The sequence below is a fragment of the Ptychodera flava genome, chromosome 1 (genome assembly GCF_041260155.1).
Source record: "Ptychodera flava strain L36383 chromosome 1, AS_Pfla_20210202, whole genome shotgun sequence".
In the NCBI taxonomy this organism is placed as follows: Eukaryota; Metazoa; Hemichordata; class Enteropneusta; family Ptychoderidae; genus Ptychodera; species Ptychodera flava.
Genome location: NC_091928.1, coordinates 31,288,447 through 31,312,830, shown reverse-complemented (window position 1 = coordinate 31,312,830; position 24,384 = coordinate 31,288,447). Strand labels below are relative to the sequence as shown.

Below are 24,384 nucleotides of genomic sequence, written 5' to 3'. Positions count from 1 at the left end.
GGGAAAGTTCAAATGCACAAGCGCCAGCACTATGCGTGTATTAGCTTTCGTCTTGCAAGGGTCTAGCCACGTACGACACCGGGCAGAGTTCAATCACGCTTTCTGAGCACAAGCATCACCAGGTATTACACTTAATCGAAGACGAGTCTGTATGTAAAAGTTTCCCATCGAGTCTGTGTATAAAACTTCCCAGCTAGCTGTATGTAAAATTTTCCCACCGAGTCTGTGTATAAAACTTCCCAGCGTGCTGTGTCTTCAGAACGAGTTTGTATGTAAAATTTTCCCACCGAGTCTGTGTATAAAACTTCTCAGCTATAGCTCTCTTCAGAACGAGTCTGTATGTAAAATTTACCCACCGAGTCTGTGTATAAAACTTCCCAGCTATAGCTGTGCCCTCAGAACGAGACTGTATGTAAAATTTTGCTGTGTGTAGTTGTATCATCAGAACGAGGCCCGATATATATAAACTTTTTGCAGCTGTATCGCTGTATCAGAACGAGGTTCTATATGTAAGAAACTTACTCAGCTCAGCTTCATCAGAACGAGGCTGTATATATAAGATTTTGCAGCGCTTTCAGATACTGTAAACGTCAGCAGCTGCCTCGAAAACTAGGCTCAATGTAAAATCTTCGAGCTGTATCAAAGTCCGATGTATGTATGTATGTATGTATGTATGTATGTATGTATGTATGTATGTATGTATGTATGTATGTATGTATGTATGTATGTATGTATGTATGTACGTACGTATGTATGTATTCTACATGTATGAATGAATACGCTATATGCGTGCGGGTATTTTTTTCTATATGAATGTATGTATATGTATGCATACGCAAAATATGTGTGGGCCAATGTTTCTGTATGTGTTTGCACACATATATATGTATATATATATATATATATATATATATATATATATATATATATATATATATATATATATATATACATGCTATATATATATATATATATATATATATATATATATATATATAATTCCTCTCTCTATATACATTTTCCACCTTTTCTATCTCTAAAAAAAGCTTGATTGTGTAAATTATTTTTTTTACATTTGGCGCCTCGTATCTGTGTCTGTGAATATGGTACTTTCCCACACTAGTCTTCCTTGAGTGAGCCATGGGAAAGCAACGATAACGACCAAGAAGCATTAAACAATTTCACTCTGTAGCAAAGCTTTTTTTAGCAACATGATGGCCCTGTATTCTGCCCCGTCTCCATCAAACTAACGATAGAGGGCGCTTTGGGTCAAACTCACATGCAAGAAGCCATTAAGAGTTGACCTTATTGAATATTAAGTTTGTATAGGCCAGAAGGAATAAAAGCAATGTGCCCACTGATATAGTTACCCCGATGATAGCCCAGAACAGCTGAAAGATGACACATCACCTGGACGTGATTGGTCACGCTAAAACGACGTTTTGACTTATTTGATTTAAAGTCTGGTGCCGTTGTATTAATATATATAAAAAGAAGGATGTCTTGCATCTGCCTTCTGTTTTATTCACTGTGAACGTTTGAGGACTGGGGCATTGTCACGACTTAGATCATCGAAATTTCAAATCGAAAATGTCAAAACAAGTGTTTTAGAATATGATATATCAAGAATCACGACATCTGAAGGGATGGACGTAATTTGTCACGGATTGTGTACGTAAAATCAAATTAATTTAATGTAGTTTATTTTTACACGGATAATAATGGCTAATCTGATCTCACCTCAAGGCATCCGGCATCTTATTTTGAGATCTCATGAGATCATATTTTTTGATATTTTTTTTGCATAATTCCACGTACTGCTGCCAGTGACATGTTTACAAACAAAACAAGTTGAGCTTGATTGAATGGAAAGTAGCCAATGAAATGTAATGTCTGTTTGGTCAAAAATAAAAAAAAATACAGAAAAATTCGTAAAAATGTTAAAATGTTGCACTAAAAGTTTGGTGGGAAAAATTACAGCACTTCAAAGGGTTACACTGATGTTGACTCAAAATCTCTCTTAGATGCCATTCCCGCCGATTCAAGTACATGCAGGACAGCCGGGGAAAACTAACCCTACGGACGAATACACTAGTCGCTGTTTCTTTGAACACGTTTCAGAGCAATATTCTGTTTTGTGATTATCATTTAAGTCTCGAATGTTACATGAATTTCTAAAAAAGGATCAGAATTAGGTAAATTTCAATCATCCCGATTTGCCTTGTTAGTGTTGTGATGGCCATTGTTAAATACACTGATCGCAGACTACTTGTCTTCCGCATATCCTTTTTCAGAAAAAGCCAGCAGTTGTCTTCTAAAGATGTCTTCCATTTTCTTATAAATTTGGATATCGAAATGGAGCGCCCTCATGACCTCCGGATCAGATTACAGTGTCCTCTTCGTCGCTTTAACAGCTTCTTCGAATTCTTTCATTACATTTGCTTCCTTTCCCGTCAATCCATAATAATAAGACCTTACGTTTTTCTGTCTGCCTACACACAGTTTGTAAAACGGTAATTAAAAACACGTTCGAATAAGCGAAAATATGTGTCGTATTCAGCCGTCAAGCCAACGACAGCGATTAGATTAGCCAAGACGCAATCTAGAGCTAGTTCCTTTTGTTTATCGTTCATGAGGTGATCCAAAATGAGTTTGTTTCGCCACCATGGGTTCGAGGGACGGGTCATCCGGTCCGCGGAGTTCGCCAAGTAAGGTGTAGACAACTGTGAAAAACTCGGGGTTTACCAACAGCTGTCGAAAGAAAAAGCTCCCTTGGTGAACAGCCCAGTCGTTCACCGTCATGTTGTGTATGTCTTGCATGTTGTACGAGGAAATGACACGTTCTGGGGGGATCTCTCATCACCGTGAAGTACGCACAATGTCTCTGGGCAAACTCACAAATAGAAAAAGTCGAGTCCCCCATGAAGCTGGTCCTTGAAACTTCGACATGCCCCCTCTTTAGAATGGTGCTGTAAACATTGCCTGCGTACAAATTATTCGCGGGTCAGGAACGCGGGTCACCTTCAAGTTTCATCAGATCAATGAGGCAGCTCTTGGTTGTGGTCCCGCCAGATTTCTGATTGTGAACAAACACAATGGTGCAGTTTCCGTACGCGTAGGTCTCATCCGACGGCCATCGTTTTCCTACCTTCGGGTCAAACTGCCTGGTGAAGAAGTTTGGAAGATAGTTCGACCTGATCATCCAAGGGTATAGTCGGCGTATTTCATCCTGTAATGTGTCCCTTGATTTGTGTCCTCTTGGGAAACCAAAAGAAAAAAAATATGCATCAATCATGATATGCTTAACCTTTGCTAAATGTAATATATCAAAGAAATTTAAAACTTCAAACCTTCCATTTTCTTTGTACTCTCTGCAGACTGAAGGTCAACTAAAATAATATAATGAATAATTATTCTTGATTTAACAAAAAATAAAGGCTTTGAAAAGAGTTTTTTTCATAATTGATCATATTACGTCACCTAATGGCAGTGAGGTTTTTATAGGGGCACAAGCTGTGAAAATTGTGATTTTTTCACTATTTTTCAATTGTTTGGAATGTTAGTTGCAAGTTCCAATTCTACACCCTAGATAATGTTGCAACAAGTAATTTTAGCTTGTCAACACAATGTCTGTATGTGGGAAATGCTCTCTTATTCTTTGTATTTGAATTTTAGCCCAGAATAAAAGTCACCCAAGCAACTCTCATGATGTATAAAACATGTATATTAATGTTGTCGAACATATGATCAAATGTTGCCATTATCGGCGGCCACTTTCTTGCAAGTACTTTGAAATTCATATCCCCGGCAATAATTTCCACATGTGGAAACCGATGTACCGAATTGGCATAAATGAAATATGCATTTTCAGATCAACAGTAGTGAGTAAAATTGTCAAATTGATCTTTTTTTTCGATTGTCTCCGGTTTTAATGGCTGAAGTATTTTCATTTGGTACCGATTTGGCATAAATGAAATATGCATTTTCAGATCAACAGTAGTGAGTAAAATTCTCAAGTGAAAGGTGATGCCATCAAATCTATGAGACGTGTACTGTCATTGCTCATAAGCCAGCATGATATATGGTGGCGATGGGAAGACCGAGAGTTTCTCTGTCAGTCATTGCAATCCTAGCCACCGTAAAAGACTTACACTGTAATAGGAATAATTTATGATTATTTATCCTTTTTCTTCGAATTCTTATCATGGCAGTGTACTTATATTATAATTATGAAGGTTCCTGTGCTTGTGAGTAAGCCTAAGGCAGCCGGAGCCATTGTGTCGCGCCATTTCATGCAACAAGATATCTAACAGTAATAAGAAGTACTCTAAATAATTCCTAAGACCTGTCAGTGTAGGAATAGGAATGCTATCTGTTTATGATACTGTCGCCATGGGACACTAAATGCCTTTGGAAAGTGTGTGTGTGCAGAATCTAACTCATGATCATCTATACTTTAAAAAATTCTCTTACGAAGATGATTAGCATGTGTGCATGTGCCGCCGTATTTACCCTCAATTCGTTGTTTGCTTTAGCTGCACGGAGGCAAAACCTTATATTCTCCTTCTCTGACGCTGTTTCATCATAATTTGTCAGATAGTATAATTAATGAATAATTAAACAGTGGATATCAGCCACATGTCTCATTGCGAACAAATTCCTAACAGTGCTGTCACAATAGAGCACGACCGTTGCTTGAGTGCAACCCGAGAGTGTTTGGCATTGTTAAGAATATTTGAGTTCATCAGAAAATAAACGTTTACTTGTGCTCTATCGATGAAGTGAAAACACATTCTGAGTCAGAATATCTGACTGTATTGGCAACCCTACTACAAACACCTAGCATAACCCCAAGCACTAGCGCAGTAATAATATTGAGTTTGAGGGCGATATGCTTATTGTGAACTGCAAAAGTTATATATATATATATATATATATATATATATATATATATATATATATATATATATATAAGAGATAGATAGATAGATATAGAGATAGTTACATATATCCGGCATTATTATACCGTACACTTTATAGAGATAAACAATTAATATAGGGTTAAACGTAGTGTAAATAGAAGCCATTATAAATATGATACAAGCAAGGGGGTGAAGACGATTATTCGTTTAATGAGTTACACCTTGTCTTGTATTCTACATAATGGAAAGATTCAATCGTTGCAAATGCAATTTGTTATTTAAGGCAGGAATATCCTCTGGGAGGATATTAGGACTCTCAAACTTTTACGTTTCTTTTCGGCTCTACCACTTGAGGGAGTTCATTGTGAAGCTCATTTGAACCTAGCTTTTCAAAAATGCAAAATTTCATCCCCTCTCCTAGAGTCAACAGAATTAGGACGGATATTTTCAATTTCAAATATCGATAAATATTGGGTAATTTTTTATATCTAGTTCCAAAATTTGCATGGCGACCGTCTAATTTTTATTCTTGATTTGGTAAAAAATGTTTAAGACTTTCACAGAGGAAAGTTTAACTAAAGGATTCTTTCACTCTCGAGGTGCAAACTATTATAAAATACTTAGGCCTACATGAATAACAGGAACCCTACTAGTTAGACTTATAGCAACATATTTATTTTATTGTTTTGAAAAAAAATATTTTGTACAATAGATTAAACACAGGAAAATTCCAAGTTTAATTTTCATGATGAAAATATGATTATGCGACAAAAATTGCTGCATACAGTTTGTTCCCTAGTCTGTAGACAGAGCTGGCAGCCTGTATTATTTGTTGAAGGTTTTTTTTCTCTTTGAACAGCAAGAAACAGTGTCCTTACGATGTTGCATGACATGTATTGCTAAGTCGTTGGAATACAGAATATACAGAATACAGACATTGTAAATGAAAGAATGTTGTGGCCGCATGCGATTGCTACGTTTAGTGCCGCCTGTAACCTTCAAGTATTCGAAGACGAGTCTTTCATGTTTTGATGATTGACAGACTAGACTCCCGCTTCACTCATTGAGAAGTGTGTATGTTTTTTTTTGTTGAAATAACAAAGTTAATACAATTTTGGAACTTTCGCACGTTGGACCAGAACGCCCAGGCATAAAACTTTGATGAACGGCTGAGCACGGAATTCAGATAATATTTTCTCAGTGATATGAGATTCGACAGAAAACATGCGCTAGTCTTGATGACATTCTTGGGGAATAGGAGCCGTATCTTATCTATGGAAACAAAAATTTCACTTGTTTTGACTAAATGTAGGATTGCTGAACCATGCTTCACTCATTTGATTTTCTATAACGTCTCATGGTCCCTGGATAAGCGGTTGTGTGTAGGAAAACTGACGATTGAATATGTTAAAACTGTCTCCGATTGTCCAAAGACTTGCAAACATGATATGCTAACTCGTTTTTTGTTCAGTTATTTTTGGTTTTAGGTCAGAACTTTTAACTAAGAATTTGAGTCGACGTGAAAACAACAGAAAAGGAATGATTTTTTCAACGGTAAATCTGACACCTATCAAGATGACAACGAAAATAACTTAAATCTCTATTCAAACTTGCTCAGTGGATGATTATACTGATAATGTTTCCTGTCGTTTGCATCGCTGCCTGTTCCGTGTATAATTGATATTGAAAATAAAATAGTTTCATGATTGGTCTGGATCGATACGCGCGCGTATGAGAAACAATAACCTTCCTCACTTTGGCCGAAGTACGAGTTACATAGCAACAGACCATCTTACCTGCTTTTTGCAATTGCTGGGACTGTTGTCCCCTTTCGCCAAAGGAAGAGTATACTGGACGAACGTAAAAGAAGACAAATCAACGCCAGAGGCAGAGTCCTTCTCCATGCAACGAGCCTGTCAAAAGCCATGATTCTCTCACCGTGTCCGGTTTGCTATGAGCGGTAGCTCTGCGCGGATGACGCACCTTCACAACAGCTGATAACGTTGAAATGAACCCTTACAACGTACAATCAGGACTGCCTTTTCGTGCGCCTGACATGTCGAAACCCTTACCTCATCGACCCGTTTTCAAAAACTGTCAAATAAAATAACTGCCGATCAAATTTTAGTCAGCGATTATCATGCTGTTGTTCCACATATGTCGACAAGCGATATCTTAAAATTCGGTCGTTTGGAAGCATCAACTCTCGTAGATGAAGACAGATCCAACGAGAGGAACGATTACAAATACATTAAAATCTAATTTCTGATCCTATTTTTTCGTCTTCCTTTTTCAATACAGTTTGGCAACTGTGCATTTTTAAAATCAAGGATTAGTAAACAATAACATGTATTTTACACATATAGACGCTAATTAGTTAACAATGTAATTAGTGGGTGTTTCAAGATTCTTTTAGGAATGGAATAATAACTTGCAATTGACATGCCAAAGAGAAATAATGAAAAGAATAAAAAAAATCAAACAAACAACAATAAAAAATTAGCACACTATGTAGGAAAAAATTGCGAGAGATCGAGCGGAAAGTGATGCCTTCACGCAACTGGTAAAAATCTCTAGTTATTCTCACCGCTATCAGTAAGAAGTTTTCATTCTCACCGGTGGGCAGTAAGAAATGCACTCCCTAGTGAGAATCATGCTGATCTCAGGTTCTCACCGGTGAGACTGCAAATTTTCACCAAACATAGTGAGAATGGTGATTTTCACAGTAAAAATGTATCATCCTCATTGTTCACTGGTGAGAATAAACCAGACTCGCCTTAAATTGGTGAAAATAGCCAAACTTATTCTTAACCGGTGAGAATCAGTCTGGTCAAATTCTCACCAGTTAAGAACAAATCTCGCTGATTCTCACCAATGAACGATGAGTCTTGTTGATTCTCACCACTGAAAAATGAGTATGACACATTCTTACTGTAAAAAATATCATTCTCAGTATGTTAAGTGAGAATTTCCAGGCTTGGTGATGAGAATTTGTTATCATATGTGATTCTCACCAAGGAGTGGATTTGTCACTGCTCAGCCGTGAGAATTAAAAAAAATTATCACTGATAGTGTTGAGAATAACAAGAGATTCTCACCCATTTGCGAGAAAGCGTCACTTTCTCGGTCGAGTCTCGCAATTTTTTCCCTACAGTGACATTGCTGGCCCTTTTATTATGGCAGCATTATTTTACTCAAGGGATAGAGGAGTGCATATTTTGGGGTAGAACACATAAATTTTGATATCAATGATAAAATTAGTATTTTATGAAATTATATATCTCTTTTCAAACTAGAGTATGTATAAAAGTCTTGAATGTTACATGAATTTCTATAAAAAAGATCTGAATTAGGTAAATTTCAATCATCGAAATTTGCCTTGTAAGTGTTATGATGGCGATTTTCGAAAACACAGATCACAGACTACTTGTTTTCCGCAAATTTTTTTTCGTAAAAAGCTAGCACTTGTCTTTTAAAGATGTCTTCCATTTTCTTATAGATTTGGATATCGAAATGCAGCGCCCTCATGACCTCCGGATCAGATGACAGTTTCCTCTTCGTAGTTTTAACAGCTTCTTCTTTCGTTATATTTGCTTCCCCTCCCGTTAATCCATGATAATCACGCCTTAAGTTTTTCTGTCTGCCTACACACAGTTTGTAAAACGGTAATTTAAAAACACGTTCGAATAAGCGAAAATTTGTGTCGTATTCAGCTGTCAAGCCCACGACAGCGAACCATGATTCAAGATTAGCTAAGACGTAATCTAGAGCTAGTTCCATTTGCTTATCGTTCATGAGGTGATCCAAAATGAGTTTGTTTCGCCACCATGGGCTGATACGTTTGAGGGACGGGTCATCCGGTCCGCGGAGTTCGTCAACTAAGTTGGTGTAGACATTAGTGAAAAACTCGGGGTTTACCAACAGCTGGTGAAAGAAAAAGCTCCCTTGGTGAACAGCCCAGTCGTTCACCGTCATGTTGTGTATGTCTCGCATGACGCACTGGGGCTGCCTCGAGGCTCTACACATGTTGTACGAGGAAATGACACGCTCTAGGGGATCTCTCATTACCGTGAAGTACGCACAAGGTCTCTGGGCAAACTCACAAATAGAAAAAGTCGAGTCCCCCATGAAGCTGGTCCTTGAAACTTCGAAATGCCCCCTCTTTAGTATGGTACTGTAGACCTTGCCGGCGTTCAAATTATTCGCGGGTCCGGGAAGCGGGTCGCCTTCACGTTTCATCAGATCATTGAGGCAGCTCTTGGTTGTGGTCCCGCCAGATTTTTGATTGTGAACGAACACAATGGTGCAGTTTCCGTACGCGTAGGTCTCATCCGACGGCCATTGTTTTCCTACCTTCGGGTCAAACTGCCTGGTGAAGAAGTTTGGAAGATTGTTCGACCTGATCATCCAAGGGTATAGTCGGCGTATCTCATCCTGTAATGTGTCCCTTGATTTGTGTCCTCTTGAGAAAACAAAAAAAATATGCATCAATCATGATAATCCAAACCTTTGCTCAATGCAATATAAGAAGAAAGAAATTGCAAACGGCAAACCTTTCTTTTTCCTGGTATTTTCAGCAGACTGAAGGTCTATTAAAATAACATTATGAACACCTACTCTTGATTTACCAAAAAGCAAAGGCTTTGAAAAAGTTTTTTTTTTAAATAATTGATTCTATTACGTCACCTAATCGCACTGCGGTCTTTAAAGGAGGAATAGCTGTGAATTATGTGGATGTATTTACTATTTTTCAATTGTTTGGAATTTTAATTGCCAGGTCTCATTCTATGCCCTAGATAATGTTGCAACAACTACTTTTAGCTTGCCAACACAACGTCTCTATGTTGGAAATGCTCTCTTATTCTTTGTATTTGAATTTTAGTCCTGAATGAAATTCATCTATCAACAATCATGATGTATAAAGTATGTATATTAAAGATCCATTAGCTGTAACTTTGGTCATTTTTATTTTGTTTTTTTCTGTGTATCATCTGCAGTTTATGGTTTGAATCCCTGAACCATGGATAAATTCCAAGTATTTAGCTGATAAATATACCCTAGATGAGTATTATCTGCATTTTCATTGTTTAAATTTTGTATTCAGGTCCGGACTAGAATACATTTATCAACAATAACAATGGTCATTCCACATATAAAGGCTGTCTTGGCAAGCAGGACAACAGACATCGGTCATGATGATCGGATTATAGTAAAATTCTGTAGTTGCAGAGTAGTGACAAATTGGCCAAGAGTTACAGTGGCCAATATAGACGGTCCCTTTCACGCAAATACTTTCATTTCCCTGGCAATAACTTTCACATGTTGAAAACGATGTATCGAGTTGGCATAATAGAAAAACATACATTTTAAGATCAACAGTAGTGAGTAAAATCGGTCAAATTGGTCTTTTTCCGGTAGTATCCAATTTTAAAAGCTAAAGTTATTTTTTAATTGGTGAATATTCTCAAATGAAAGGTGATGCAACTAAATCTCTGAGACGTGTACTGTCATAAGCCAGCATTATATACTTAGTTCATAGAGAGGATGGGAAGACCGACACTGTTTAAATATCTGCCATTGCAATCCTAGCCACCGGAAATGATTACACTGTTATTGGAGTAATTTATGATCATTTATCATTTCTTGTCTTGTCATGAAAGAGTAGTAATCTTATTATTATAAAGGGTCTTATGCTTAGTAGTAATCTGAAGGCAGCCGTAGCCATTTGGTCGCGCCATTACATACAGCAAGACATCTAACAGTAATAAGAAGTATTCTTAATAATTCTTAAGACCAGTCAGTGTAGGAATAGGAATGCTATCTGTTTGTAATACTTTCACCACTGGACATTAAATGTCTATTGAAATTTTGTGTGTGCCGAATCTAACTCATGATCATCTGTACTTAAAAAATCCTCTTACGAAGATGACTTATCATGTGTGCATGAGCTGCCGTTTTGAACCTCGATTCGTTGTTTGCTTTAGTTGAACGGAGGCAAACCTTATCTTCTCCTTCCCTGATCCTGTTTCATTATCACTGCGGAAAGTTTAAGCAAAGGTTTATTTCAAATTCGAGGTGCATACTATAATATATATTATGAGAGGAAACCTATCAGTTAGACTTAATGCAACATATTCATTTTATTGGTTCGAAGAAACGTGTTTTGTACAGTAGAGTCAACACAGGAGAATTCTAAGTTTAATCGAAATTTTGATTATGAGACAAAAATTGCTGTACACAGTTAGTTACGGTGGTCTTATGACAGAGCTGGCAGCCTGTATTATTTATAGAAGATTTTCTCTCTTTGAACAGCGAGAAAGACTGGCCTTATGGCGATGTCGCATGACATGTATTGCTAAGCAATGGTTAATACAATGGTTAATACAGTTGTTGGAATATTCACGACGATACAGATTTTGTAAATAAACTATTTTTTGCACATGAAAGAATGTTGTGCAAGCGAGGGCCGCAAGCGATGGCTGCCTTTAGTGCCGTCGGTAATCTTGTAGTATTAAAAGATTAGTCTTTCTTGTTTTGATGATGATTGACAGACTAGACGCCCGCTTCACTCATTGAGAAGGCTGTATGTTTTTTTTTGTTTTTTTGAAATAACATAGTTTAAACAATTGCCACTTTCGTTTAATGGCTATAAAACTTTGATGAACGGCTGAGCACGAATTCAGATAATCTTTTCTCAGTCACGGTGATATGAGATTCGACAGAAAACATGCGCTTGTCTTGATGACATCCTTGGGGAATAGGAGCCGTATCTTATCGCAAAAAAAAATTCACTTGTTTTGAGTACATTTAGGATTGCCAAACCAGGCTTCTCTTATTTAATTTTCTATCACGTCTCATGGTCTCTGGATAAGCGGTTGTGTGTAGGTGAGCTGACTATTAATCAAACAGTAAATAAGCCAAAAATTATGTTAACTGTGCCTTTTGTCCGAAGACTCTTGCAAACACGATATGCTAACTCATTTTTCTTTTTAGGTCAAAAATAGAACTAGCAGTATGAGTCGACATGAAAACAGTAGAATAGGAATAATTTTCTGACACATGGCAAGGTATGTACGACATTTAAATTCATGGTCACGTGTCTCTCTTCGGACAGGAAGCTGAAAACGCGGTGACGGTTGCACAACCAAAAGACAATGTCATCGGACTTGGCATGCAAAATCACTTAATTTTTACGAAGTATATACGCAGCCACCCATTTCTTCGCTTTCAGATTTTAACTGGTACACTCAAGTGCACAGCTAATACGCTTATTTGTATTTAACAAGAAGATTATCCCCAGATTTAGCTCAGAATGACAGTTATGTAAATAAAGCCTAATGCTTACGCCGCGAACTAGGCCGTTTCAGTGTTCATTTTCTTCCAATTTTCACGTCATGTATTATTTCATTCATACCACAAATTCAGACAATTGTGTAAAAAGTCCTGTATTTCATTATGGGCTGGGAATTTCCACCGAAAATGTGAGCGAACCGGACTTTTAGCTGACTTTGTGCGACTCCAAGGGTCGCATACACATTTATTCGCTATACTGCGTTCCCGGGCCGTTTTTGGCAATGCATCGCAACTTCTGGAGAGTATAATTTAGCGCCGCGTTGATGGGTTAGAAATATCTTTGCATAGGTCATAGTTAGTAACTGTTTTTACAAAACTATGTCTCAGAATTCCGATAATGTTCCAAAAAACAAAAGATATCGTGACAAACGTTGACAAAAGCTATAATTTATTCAGAATCCACCAATTTTCACTTTCAAGGCTAATTGTGCAAAAAACAAAGCGGAGAACCAAAAATCCAAAACACGTTTTTTTTTTACACACCTTACCCTGCTATCGATTGCAGTAACCGGCTCACCAATGGCCATCACCCTCTCGTACTTACACTTCTTTAAGTGAAAAAACTCAAAAACACACATTTTTTAGCAAACCAAACACACACAAACAGGTTTTGAAATGTTCTTTTTGTAATCTTCAATTGTCAAGCTACCCAAACATATATTACATGTCCGGTTAAAGATTCATTTTAATGGTGAAAAATCAGGTTAAGGATAAGTGTCTGTGAATGTGGGTCTCCCCCTAAACTTGACTAAAGTAGTTTGACAAGAGTGATGTTGTCTAAAACCAGATTGGGAGCTGACAAAAAAGATCGTTTGAATGCATAAAATGGTACAGACTAGTTTAAACATGTTTTTCTTGTATTTTAGAGAGAACTGGTAGAAGAGACATAGACCTATAGTTGTTGACATCACTCTTAGAGCCTCCGTTATGAATCGGAACTACTTTAGCACATTTGAAACAGTCGGGAAATGTATCACTGATAATTGACAAATTGAACATTTCTGTAACAGTAACTGCAATACCAGACACACCAATTTTCAAGAGTTTAGGATAGACATTGTCATTACCAGCTGATTTACATTCATTCAGTATAGAGAGCTGCTCTGTGACAAAATAAACAGAAATTTGAGGAATCTTAAAATTGGCCGTGGTAGCACCAAATTTTGAACTATCCCAGTTATCAATGAGACCCATTTCAGTGGAAGCGTTGAGACTGGAATGATACTTATTAACAATACCTGTAAAATGTGCATTGAAAACCTTGGCAATATTCTTATGATTGGTTAGCTTTTCACACTTATAAAAAATACTGGGACTTTGTGAACGAGAATTATCATGAGAGAGAATATCATTTATACAACGCCAAATAATAGACGGATTTCTAGAATTGTTCCTGAAAATGTCACGATAGTGCTGTCGTTTTGCATAGGAAATAGTGTGTACAACTCTATTTCTTAAATATCTATAAAGTTGCCAATCATCGGGAGACTTGGATCGGGTAGCCTTAACAAGATGATAATCCCGGACATGAATGAGATCAAGAATGTCCGGAGTGAACCATGGCGGCTGTCTGAATCTTTTCACTAGTTTCTCAATAAAAGGAGCATGCGTATCACATACCTTGTTGAAACAAATGATCCACTTATCAATGAGTTCATTCACATCATGTATCTCAGAGAGATGTTGGCAACGGGTAGAATACAAATTACAAATAAAACTAGAAAGCATTTGCAAGCAAAAGCGAAGTTCCAGAGACCAGAGCAGCGGAAGAAACAAGAGAATGTGTGACAAGATAGGTGCAGAATGAAAGAGTGCTTTGGATTTTAATATTCAAGCACGTACCTATACTATAGTTAGGGTTGCTAGCAGTAAACACCATAATACAACTAAAAGCAAGGCAGTCCACAGATTACAAATGCCTACATGTACGGTAAAAACGCAACAGATACATACGGGGGCGACAACGCACGGAAATGTATATCAGACGACATTCTCGCGAGCCAGAGCAATAATTTTCCCTCCGCTGACCGGATCTGTTCAAGTATGCTGCCTAGCTCTGCATGGCAGGGCTGTGTGTTACAGGCGTTAAACGGCCTCGCAGACTGATATAGGAAAAAACGCTGGTGGCTCCTCAGAAATACGGCGGGCAATTTCTCCGCCAAAACAGCCGATTTTGAATCCAAATTTTGCATTGATCTTCGTTTTCGAGCACACCCACCTCGCCTAGGTACACGATGTGCCCAGCAGCGCTTGTAAACTTACGGAAAGCGTACTTTTCTGTCTCTATGCGAGCGAAGCGATCGATCCGCCGCCATTGTTGTCTCATGAGCATTCGGGCGAAATAGTATAGCGCCTCGTACGGCGAGTATTTAGAGAAATATAAAAACAAAAAGCAACAAAAACAAAGCGAAAGAAAGCTAGAATTATTAATAGCTGAACGCAATATGATAGTCGAGCAATGCAGAATAAAAAATAAATAAACACACAAGAAATGCCCGAAAAACCCGTCCGGCGTTGAACGGCCTCGCAGACTGATATAGGAAAAAACGCTCGTGGCTGCTCAGAAATACGGCGGGCAATTTCTCCGCCAAAACAGCCGATTTTGAATCCAAATTTTGCATTGATCTTCGTTTTCGAGCACACCCACTTCGCCTAGGTACACGATGTGCCCAGCCGCGCTTGTAAACTTACGGAAAGCGTACTTTTCTGTCTCTATGCGAGCGAAGCGATCGATCCGCCGCCATTGTTGTCTCATGAGCATTCGGGCAAAATAGTATAGCGCCACGTACGGCGAGTATTTAGAGAAAAATAAAATCAAAAAGCAACAAAAAACAAAGCGAAAGAAAGCTAGAATTATTAATAGCTGAACGCAATATGATAGTCGAGCAATGCAGAATAAAAAATAAATAAATAAACACACAAGAAATGCCCGTAAAACCCGTCCGAGCTGAGCGATGACGTCATAAGCGTGTCGCAATGCATTCTGGGTAATTAAGGTAAAATTTGTGTATAGCATCTTTTATGATAGTAATACCGGAAATAGAGAAAGAAAGAAAGAAAGAAAGAAGGAAAGAGAGCAAAACCTAACAGTTCCAGAGCTGGTCTCTGGAACAAATTATGTTGTCATGTTTCTATAATTTGTACCGGTTAGTGTAAATCTTCATTCTAGTGATTCGCCCAATTTCAACATTTCGCCACTTAGGCTTGAATTCCCACGATTTGCCGGAAGTGTAATTCTTCAAAATTGGCGGCAAATTTACATTTTCAAGTCTCTTCTGTTTAAATTCAATGACAGCGCATTCCAGCACCCGTGTGTCTCGTGAATTCCTATGATTATGCATGAAATGTCTCACGCAAGGTTGGACAATAGAAAGACAATGTAGTCGAACTTTTATCAGAACTGTAGCTGTTAAGTATAGCTTTTCATATTTTCACAGCTTGGATTTAAAACAATGGTGTTTTGACATGTCTCATGCATACTACGTATTAATCATTGTGAAACTAGCGTTGGCAAGTTTTCTTGTCGACAAAGTATTGTAAATTTGAAAGTCGGACTTTTGGGGCCTTGGAGTGAGCATATCTCCAGGCTCTCGGAGCGAAGAGTTGCCCCAGGCAGCCATCAGGCTGACCTGGGAAAATAAAGTTTCGAGCGCAACGTTAATTCCTGTGTCGCCAGATCTATATATTTACTCCATCTACGCGGACTGTAGTCTGAAGTAATCCCTTAATCCTGTCAGAACAGCAAGAACATCATTTACAATTCGATAATGTGTTGAAAAATTACACAACTGTGTTTTATAGAAATATGAGAACCTGCAGTAATGTTGCTGGCATGAAAACGCCTCACAACACACACGGGATAGTGATCGGAAGTACCAACTTTGGGAACGCACACATGAGCAATATTCATTGGACAGGTGACATAGATATGGTCAAGAAGAGTACCGGAGGATGGACGAGTGGGAACAGTGACAAGTTGCTCGAAATTCAGAGATTCCATTGCTTTATGAAAATTGTGTTTCTTTCCCATGTGCGTAACAAGATCTACGTTAAAATTCCCTAAGACGATAATTTCTTTGTTTTCAAAGTACCCTTATTCTATCCCAGATTCAATATCTTTATCAACACAGAGTGTTGAGCTGGGCGGTCGATACACACCCATAACAAGAAGAGGGCGTGCATTTTTCAATTTAACAACCGGTGCTAGCCTGTACGCTGTGGACTTTGTCGACAATTGACAACACACGCCTGTGAGTTTTCGTCAAGAGACATAAGTTTAAAACTATAAATGTTTGGGGATATTTATCTGCTAAAAATGTAGTATCGACGTGGTAGCACTGGTTACATAGACATCACAGGGAAGGAACGGCGATTGCGGTGGTCACGGTCATGGCCGGCAATGAGCTTGTCGGATATGTACTATCTGATGGTACTTTTTTTGTGTGTAGTTAAGATATTTTCTGAAAGCAGCAGCTTTGTTGTACCTTCAAAAAGTATCATTAGCAGACATTATATTGATTCCCTGTTCATTTTGCCCCGCGTCTGTCAGGAACTCTGGTTATCAGTAAGAGGAACTGAGTTTGTCAGGTACTCTAGTCAATAGAGCAACATGAGAATGCCAGTTACTTTAATCAGAACAACGTTGGAAAAACAGCTTGAAGTTACTGATTAAACAGTGAGCAAATATAATTAATTTGTGTCGAATGATTCATTTGATAACAAGTGATTGATGAGACAGAACTACTCAATGTTAGCAACAGACAAATATTCGGATGACGTCAGAGTACGAAGAATGCATCTTTATCATGTTTTGACTCGTATTTAAGATCCTTTATGTACCTTGCCAACGAACCATAGTCCACAATATGATTATAGCTAACCATGGTACGACGTATTTTGTGAAAGAACTCGAGGCTCTTTTCATAGCGAAATTATTAAAATAGGGGCCAACGCACTTACATGGCTGATCGAAAAAGTTACCAGTTACGAGTTACAAGACGCCCTCACTGTTTGAGAAAATTGTTAAGTTAACGATCGTTATCACAGCCACGGGGACAAAATAAGCGAAATTCTGGCGCCAAACACTCCGCTACAGGGAAGAGAAAAACAATTAAAGACTCCCAAATGCCCATTCCATATGCGTATACAGGGTTGTGCATTGTGATGGCAAACAAATTTAATGTTTCCTGTCTATGGCGAGGGTTGATTAACTCAAGTAGGCTCTTTCTGAGTGTCAAAAAGCTCCATTTATGCATTTAAAAATAAATCATTTACAGAACTTGTCTTAAGATATATGACTCTACAAAGTGCTGATAAGAGGTGTCGCGATTTTTTCTATGCGTGAATTACTAATAAATATATGCTGATATATGATATTTTGCAGGTGGGGGACTTGAAAAAGTTTGATCATGTAGACGGCGACTTGAAATGTTTTGTGGATATTGGGGGGAGGGGCACCTGAAAAAATAATATTTCAATCGCGATTCATCAAGCCCTGCCAAATTCTTTGTGAGCTCAGTCTGACAGTTTTGTCAATAGTTATGACGTTGCTTCAAGCGCAAGTTGTATCATAGAGTAAATGAGAGTAGCGAATACATTGACTGCAAAGTATTGTATAATTTTATACATGAAGTGTACAAATAAAGACTAGAGTTGAATGACACGTAATTTGCCGAGATATAAACTTCGATATAGCATTATTAATTTTCATGAAAAACGTTCTTTGAATTTCAAAAATCCTCTTTCCCATTTTAGCCTATCATTTGACGATTTATATGGTATGAACTTGGTAGCAGTTGGTGTCCAGCGTCACTATGACAAGCATACGTGTTGTTCCAGCTTTATGTATATCAGAGTTCATTAACCCTTTCACTGACATATAATCAGCAAGGTGCATCATCCATTACGAAAATGCAAAAACACAGAAATCTATATTTGTTCTTATCGATGTAGACAAAGGCGTGATTCATCTTTGCCATCCCGGTGTATGGAAAGCCATGACTGCCTTATATGGTCTAATATCATGTTGTGCTGGGCATTCAATATGTTGTGCTGGGCATTCAATATGTTGTGCTGGGCATTCAATATGCTGTGTTGGGCATTCAATATGTTGTGCTGGGCATTCAATATGTTGTGCTGGGCATTCGATATGTTGTTCTGGGCATTCAATATATTGTGCTGGGCATTTGATATGTTGTGCTGGGAATTCGATATATTGTGCTGGCATTGGATATGTTGTTCTGGGCATTTGATATGTTGTGCTGGGCATTCAATATAATGTGCTGGGCATTCGATATGTTGTTCTGGACATTTAATATGTTGTGCTGGGCATTTTATATGTTGTGCTGAGCATTTGATATGTTGTGCTGGGCATTCAATATATTGTGCTGGGTATTTGATATATTGTGCTGGACATTCAATATGTTGTTCTGGGCATCCAATGTGTTTTGCTGGGCATTCGATATGTTGTGCTGGGCATTTGATATGTTGTGCTGGGCATTCAATATATTGGGCTTGGCATTCAATATGTTGTGCTGGGCATCTGATATGTTGTGCTGGGCATTCAATATAATGTGCTGGGCATTCGATATGTTGTTCTGGGTATTCAATATGTTGTGCTGGGCATTCGATATGTTGTTCTGGGCATTTGATATGTTTTGCTTAGCATTCAATTATTGTACTTGGCATTTGATATGTTGTCCTAGGCATTTATTATGTTGTACTTGGCATTTGATATGTTGTCCTAGGCATTTATTATGTTGTTCTAGGCATAATTTTTTCGCCGTGTGAAAAGGTCATGACTTTTTTTTACTCGGCATAATTCTCGACTTTCGAATCGGATTGAGCCGAGCCTAGCCCAACAAATATGGGGGCTTTGCGAAGCGCCGAGCCACATACTGTCCCTGACAACAACTTGAACAGCAAAACCAAAGCAAAGGCTACACTGTTCGTCCGGTAGAATGACAATAAGTGGCGAGCGACGCAGATTTGACGTTTAAGTAGAACTTGGTATTGATAAAGTCAGTAAAGTTGTAGTATATATTACACGTACCTACTCCGTTCCTAAAGGTAAACCACTTGTTCCAAATATTGCTTTACTAGTGGGAGGTTCTCAAAGACAAAAATAATAAAAAGTATACACACTCTTTTCACACTTTTATAACAACCAGTTTCTTATTTAATTTCCTACAGGCTTGTCTCGTCAGTAACAGTTGATTACTAATTAATGAAACCTTAGAACGCATTGGAAATTACAAATCCCCAGACTAATACAGCCTTTACATGACTTTATTTTGACTCATTCTGTGTGCCAAAGCTCCTATGTCCCTGTATATGGCTAATCGATCACGTTCATTCAACATTTACCGATGCACAGTCTGTCGCCTGTGATTGGTGACACGAGAAAGCCCTCCTGAACTTGCGCCAATGAAGTAATATTTTCTTGTTGTTTTATCACCATACTTTGACTTTAGTAGTTCTCAAGCTTGTTTTCACATTTTATATCCAGCGTGCCGTGTTGTGCTGCAGTGTGTAAAATAGTAGAGAAGTGAGGTCAAACTGCACAGGCCAGTGGAAATTGGTGTGTGTTGCGTCATTTTTTTCAGGGGACGCTGCGTGAGAGCGGAAGTCGGTTTGGTATTTTATTGCTTAGGAACCGCCCAGTTTATTTCTAAAGGGAAAGGGACAAGTTTGCGGGGAAGTTAGTTTTCAAAAGTAGATAGACCTTCAGGACCAAAACGTGTGACCCCTATGTTCTACAAAACTAAGGACTGGTCAGTTTCTTCAGCCTTGGGGGCGGTGGATTCATGGGGGGGGGGGGTCACCCTGGTTTTGACTTTGGTGATAGGGGGTCACCATGTTTTTGAAATGCTCAATAGGGGGGTCAGTGTGTTTTTGAATTTTAACACAGGCTCATCATTGCCTAAAATGTTAGTGTCAGTCACAAATTTCATCATTCAGTTGTATATTTCGGCGCGCCCTTCGGGCGCGTAACTTTAATAATCAGTCATATTTTTTCAGCACACCCAACTTTAACATATCAAGCATACATACATCAGAGATATCTGACTATGTTCATATTTTTTCAGCGTGCTCTTCAAGCTCATTACTTTAATATATCAGAAATTTTCAGCATGCCCTTCAGGTGCATGACTTAAATATACAAGGCATATATATCAGAGATATCAGGATGTTTCATATTTTTCTGCGCGCCCTTCGGGCGCCATACTTTAATAAATCAGAGATATCTTGATGTTTGCAAAGTGAAAGTGTACCATTATGAAATCTGCATTTCATATGAAAAGGATGACAAATTCCTGATACTTTTCTGTTCTCTCTATGATAATTCAGTATGAGAAAGCAACATGCACAAATATTTCACAATATATATTTGATACAGTGACATTTTTAGAGATTGAAAAATGACAAGATATCTTTCCTTCTCATTGATGCAATTATTTTCCTTTGTGTCACAGGTTTTCTGTAGAAAGATGCTTTTTATGAACAAAATAACAGTTAAAAAAGGCAGTTTGTGTCATTATTAGTTTTATGGTTTCAATGTTTCAAGAAAAGGTCCTCTCAGACACTGTACACATCAGATTTGGCTAAAAAGCTCTCTATGGCTCCTCAGGAGATTTAATTGGATGGTTGGCAAGTCTTAACACCCATCAAAGTTTTCGATTCTCTGCTTTTTCCTCTTTGATATTAATGATTGACATCCATTTCTGTACAACAGTTCAGGACATCTGGTTAAGCATAGAAAGTGTGAAGTACATTCACAGCTCATTCAAAATACAGGTCATTCAAAATGTACTGTATTCAAACTTTAAGATTGACACTTTGAAATTCCTATCTTAGAACTGACATGTCAACAATTTCATTAAAACATAGAATGACTATTTAAAATATAAATATATGTAAAATGTAAAATAAAATATATATATAAGTATATATATTACGTATATATATATATATATATATATATATATATATATATATATATATATATATATATATATATATATATATATATATATATATATATATATTTCCACCTTTTGTTTTACCTATGTCGCGCGCCGGGGGGGGGGGGTCACCCTGTTTTCGAAATTTGGAATGGGGGGGTCACCCTGTTTTCAAAATTTGGAATGGGGGGGTCAGCCATTTTTTGACGTCAGCAAAATATAATCCACCGCCCAACTCCCCCCCCCCAAGCCGAAGAAACTGACCAGTCCCTAATGTACAGAATGTTGGTTGATCAGTTTTTAATGTTACAATTTTACGGGCGTATGATTTAGAATACTGGCCCTCCCTCCCTATAATTTCGCTCGAGTCCCTTTCTGCATATTCCCCTTGATGGAGAATTCGTAAACATACATTCGCTGGTCACCAGTTCATGCATTTAGAAGGCGGCGTTGAAGCCCGAATTTTGATTTATCCATGAAAATGAATCAATGAATTAAATTGCTGTGAAAATGCACCTATTTCCAGCGTAGCATGCTTATCGTGCATCGTGAACTTCGCAAGTATGTTAAGGCATGGGCGTCAAACGTTATCATGAATATGCATTAGGGCTCATGAATATTAATAAAACAACACTGCCCACTCATGAGATAACAACAGAAAATCTCTAAAATCATATCACAAACAAAGTTCCTAACTGGAACATCATCGAGCCAACGAAGTGACAAAGGACACACTAGTGTTCACAACAAAAGATAGCCCATAAGCACTGTGTGGAACTTCGAACACACAGAATAGGCCGATCACTGCGTACAAACGAAATCCATACATCAGCCATCCCGAGGCCAAAGTCCACGGCATGAGGAACGAGGTGACAAGGGTTAGTGAACAGAGTCGGACATAAAACGATCCGAACATGAGTATTCTTGCTTCCCTGTAAGAAGAATACAGTAATCAACAACATCTATACAATATGAAATTAAGGAAGAGATGTGCTTATGTCATGGAGGTACATTTGGTACCTCCATGTTTATATAAGCCACTAAGGAACGAACTGGTAGGAAACGTGGGGTCAAAAGGTCATGGTGGTCTGAGACATACTTCCACGTCTCACCATGGCTATAACAACCAATTTGTTAATTTTCTCACTAACAACCTTACCCGATACAGACAGAAAACACATTAAAGCACAAACAAGACAAGAGGGATGATGTGTGCAGCCACTTTCAACTTAAAATTACAAATTGTTTCAGTAACAGGCGACGGGGTCATGACCTTTTGGATTGCTTGCGAGATGGCCCGATTGCGCACAAAGCGACCAGATTTCTTTCGAAAATTCCAACTTGTAGATCGCATTTTTTCCTGAACTTTTGCTATCCCCAAACTAAGGCTTAAAATATCTTTACAACAATACCTTAAACATGTATGATTTGGTAGCGTTTCTTTAAAAAATCACCGAAACTCAACCAAGAATTGACTTTTCCTACAAATCGTACGTATTTGGTGCAAATTTGAGGCAATTAACTCAGGAATTTCTCTTTGTAAAGGATGTTGATCGATTGTACTGAACCCATTCTATTATTATATGCCGATAAAACATAGTTTAAATGTGGTTTACAAGTTGGAATATGCCGATACATAATATACGCGATTTTGGCGCGAAAATGTCAATATAAAAATCACGTGACATATTTTATGCAAATTTAAATGGCATAAACTGAAAGAGCTATCAAAACTACGTATGTGTACCAAATTTCATCAAAATATGACCAGTAGTTTTTGAGAAATGAAATTCAGCTCGAAATTCGGTCTGGACCCCTGCTGGACCCCTGCCTTAACTCACTTGCGTACGGCTCGCGTCACGCGGCACGTGAATTAGGCTTACCCCCATATTGAATGGCAAGCGCAATATATTGAATGAATGCCCAGCACAACATATCGAATGCCCAGCACAATATATTGAATGCCCAGCACAACATATTGAATGCCCAGCACAACATATCGAATGCCCAGCACAACATATTGAATGCCCAGCACAACATATCAAATGCCCAGCACAACATATTGAATGCCCAGCACAACATGATATTAGACCATATAAGGCAGTCATGGCTTTCCATATCGCTGCATACTGTAATGCCGGATATACGCTGTCGATAACAGTTGAAATACAATTGCTAGTCGTCTTGTTTTCTCTAAAGATAGACCTTTTCCATGTATAATTGATACTGAAAATAAAAGGCTTTCACGATTTGTCCGGATCGATACGCGGGCATATGAGAAACAATGAATCTTGCTCTTTGGCCGGAGTACGGGTTACATAGCAGTAGACAATCTTACCTGCTTTTTGCAATTGCTGGGACTGTTGTCCCCTTTCGCCAAAGGAAGAGTATACTGCTTGAACTTAAAAGAAGACAAATCAACGCCAGAAGCAGAGTCCTTCTCCATGCAACAAGCCTGTCGAAAGCCATGATTCTCTCACCGTGTCCCGTAGACTCTCCACAGTCGCAGTGCCTTGTTTTGTGCGCGCCCACGATTGGCTTGGCTGGTCCCCGCCTCAGTGACTAGCACAAAGAGGCAGGTAATGGGCAACCGCCATGTATCGAATAACGAAATCTGATTGGTTGAATCATGGGGCGCTGTCACTGGCGGTTCAATTTTACTTTGAAGAAAAGCTAAAATTATCACAGCAAAATGGCTAGAATTTAACCAAGGATTTAATTAACATTCTTACAAGTTTTGAAATATTGGCAGCTACCAGATTAGACTAAAAAGCAGGCGACAAAAATGATGCATTTTGTGCGGGCATGCGCAATTAACAACTTCCGGGAGACCAAAAACTGTCTCATTTCAAAATGACGGTTTGCCTGTATTTGCGTCTTACTACGTGCTGCGTCTAGTCACGTGAGACGCAGTGATCAGCGAAACGATGCATGGGCCTGCCTTGGAAGGCTACGATGTGCAGCTGTGAGCACGCGCTGCAATACACAGCGTCGCATCTCTGAAGGGCGCGTGCGTGTTCCCATAGGAAAGAACGCGAATCACAGGGTCTCTGCCAATCTCCACCGCAGAGTTCTTATCGGCGTGTATTTCCCACAATTCCTTGCGCTGTCGCCGATAATGATAATACTTATTAGCGTACGCGCGA

The 24,384-nt window shown here is 38.4% G+C and overlaps 1 protein-coding gene across 2 annotated transcripts; it reads right to left on the bottom strand.

Moving 5' to 3' along the window:
* Positions 1-1,010: 1,010 nt before the first annotated feature.
* Positions 1,011-23,814, bottom strand: LOC139135218 (uncharacterized). Of its 2 annotated transcripts, XR_011552953.1 has the most exons (3): positions 23,577-23,814; positions 6,719-9,384; positions 1,011-3,257 (listed from the first exon to the last, which is right to left on the bottom strand). XR_011552953.1 is itself a non-coding variant. In XM_070702501.1 (2 exons), the coding sequence occupies exons 1-2, from the start codon at positions 23,705-23,707 to the stop codon at positions 8,346-8,348; spliced, it is 1,170 nt and encodes a 389-aa protein (XP_070558602.1). In that variant the 5' UTR covers positions 23,708-23,814; the 3' UTR covers positions 5,576-8,345. The 2 variants fall into 2 exon arrangements, 1 of the variants encoding a protein (XP_070558602.1); XM_070702501.1 differs by lacking the exon at positions 1,011-3,257 and having other exon boundaries at positions 5,576-9,384.
* Between the last annotated feature and the right edge of the window lie 570 nt (positions 23,815-24,384).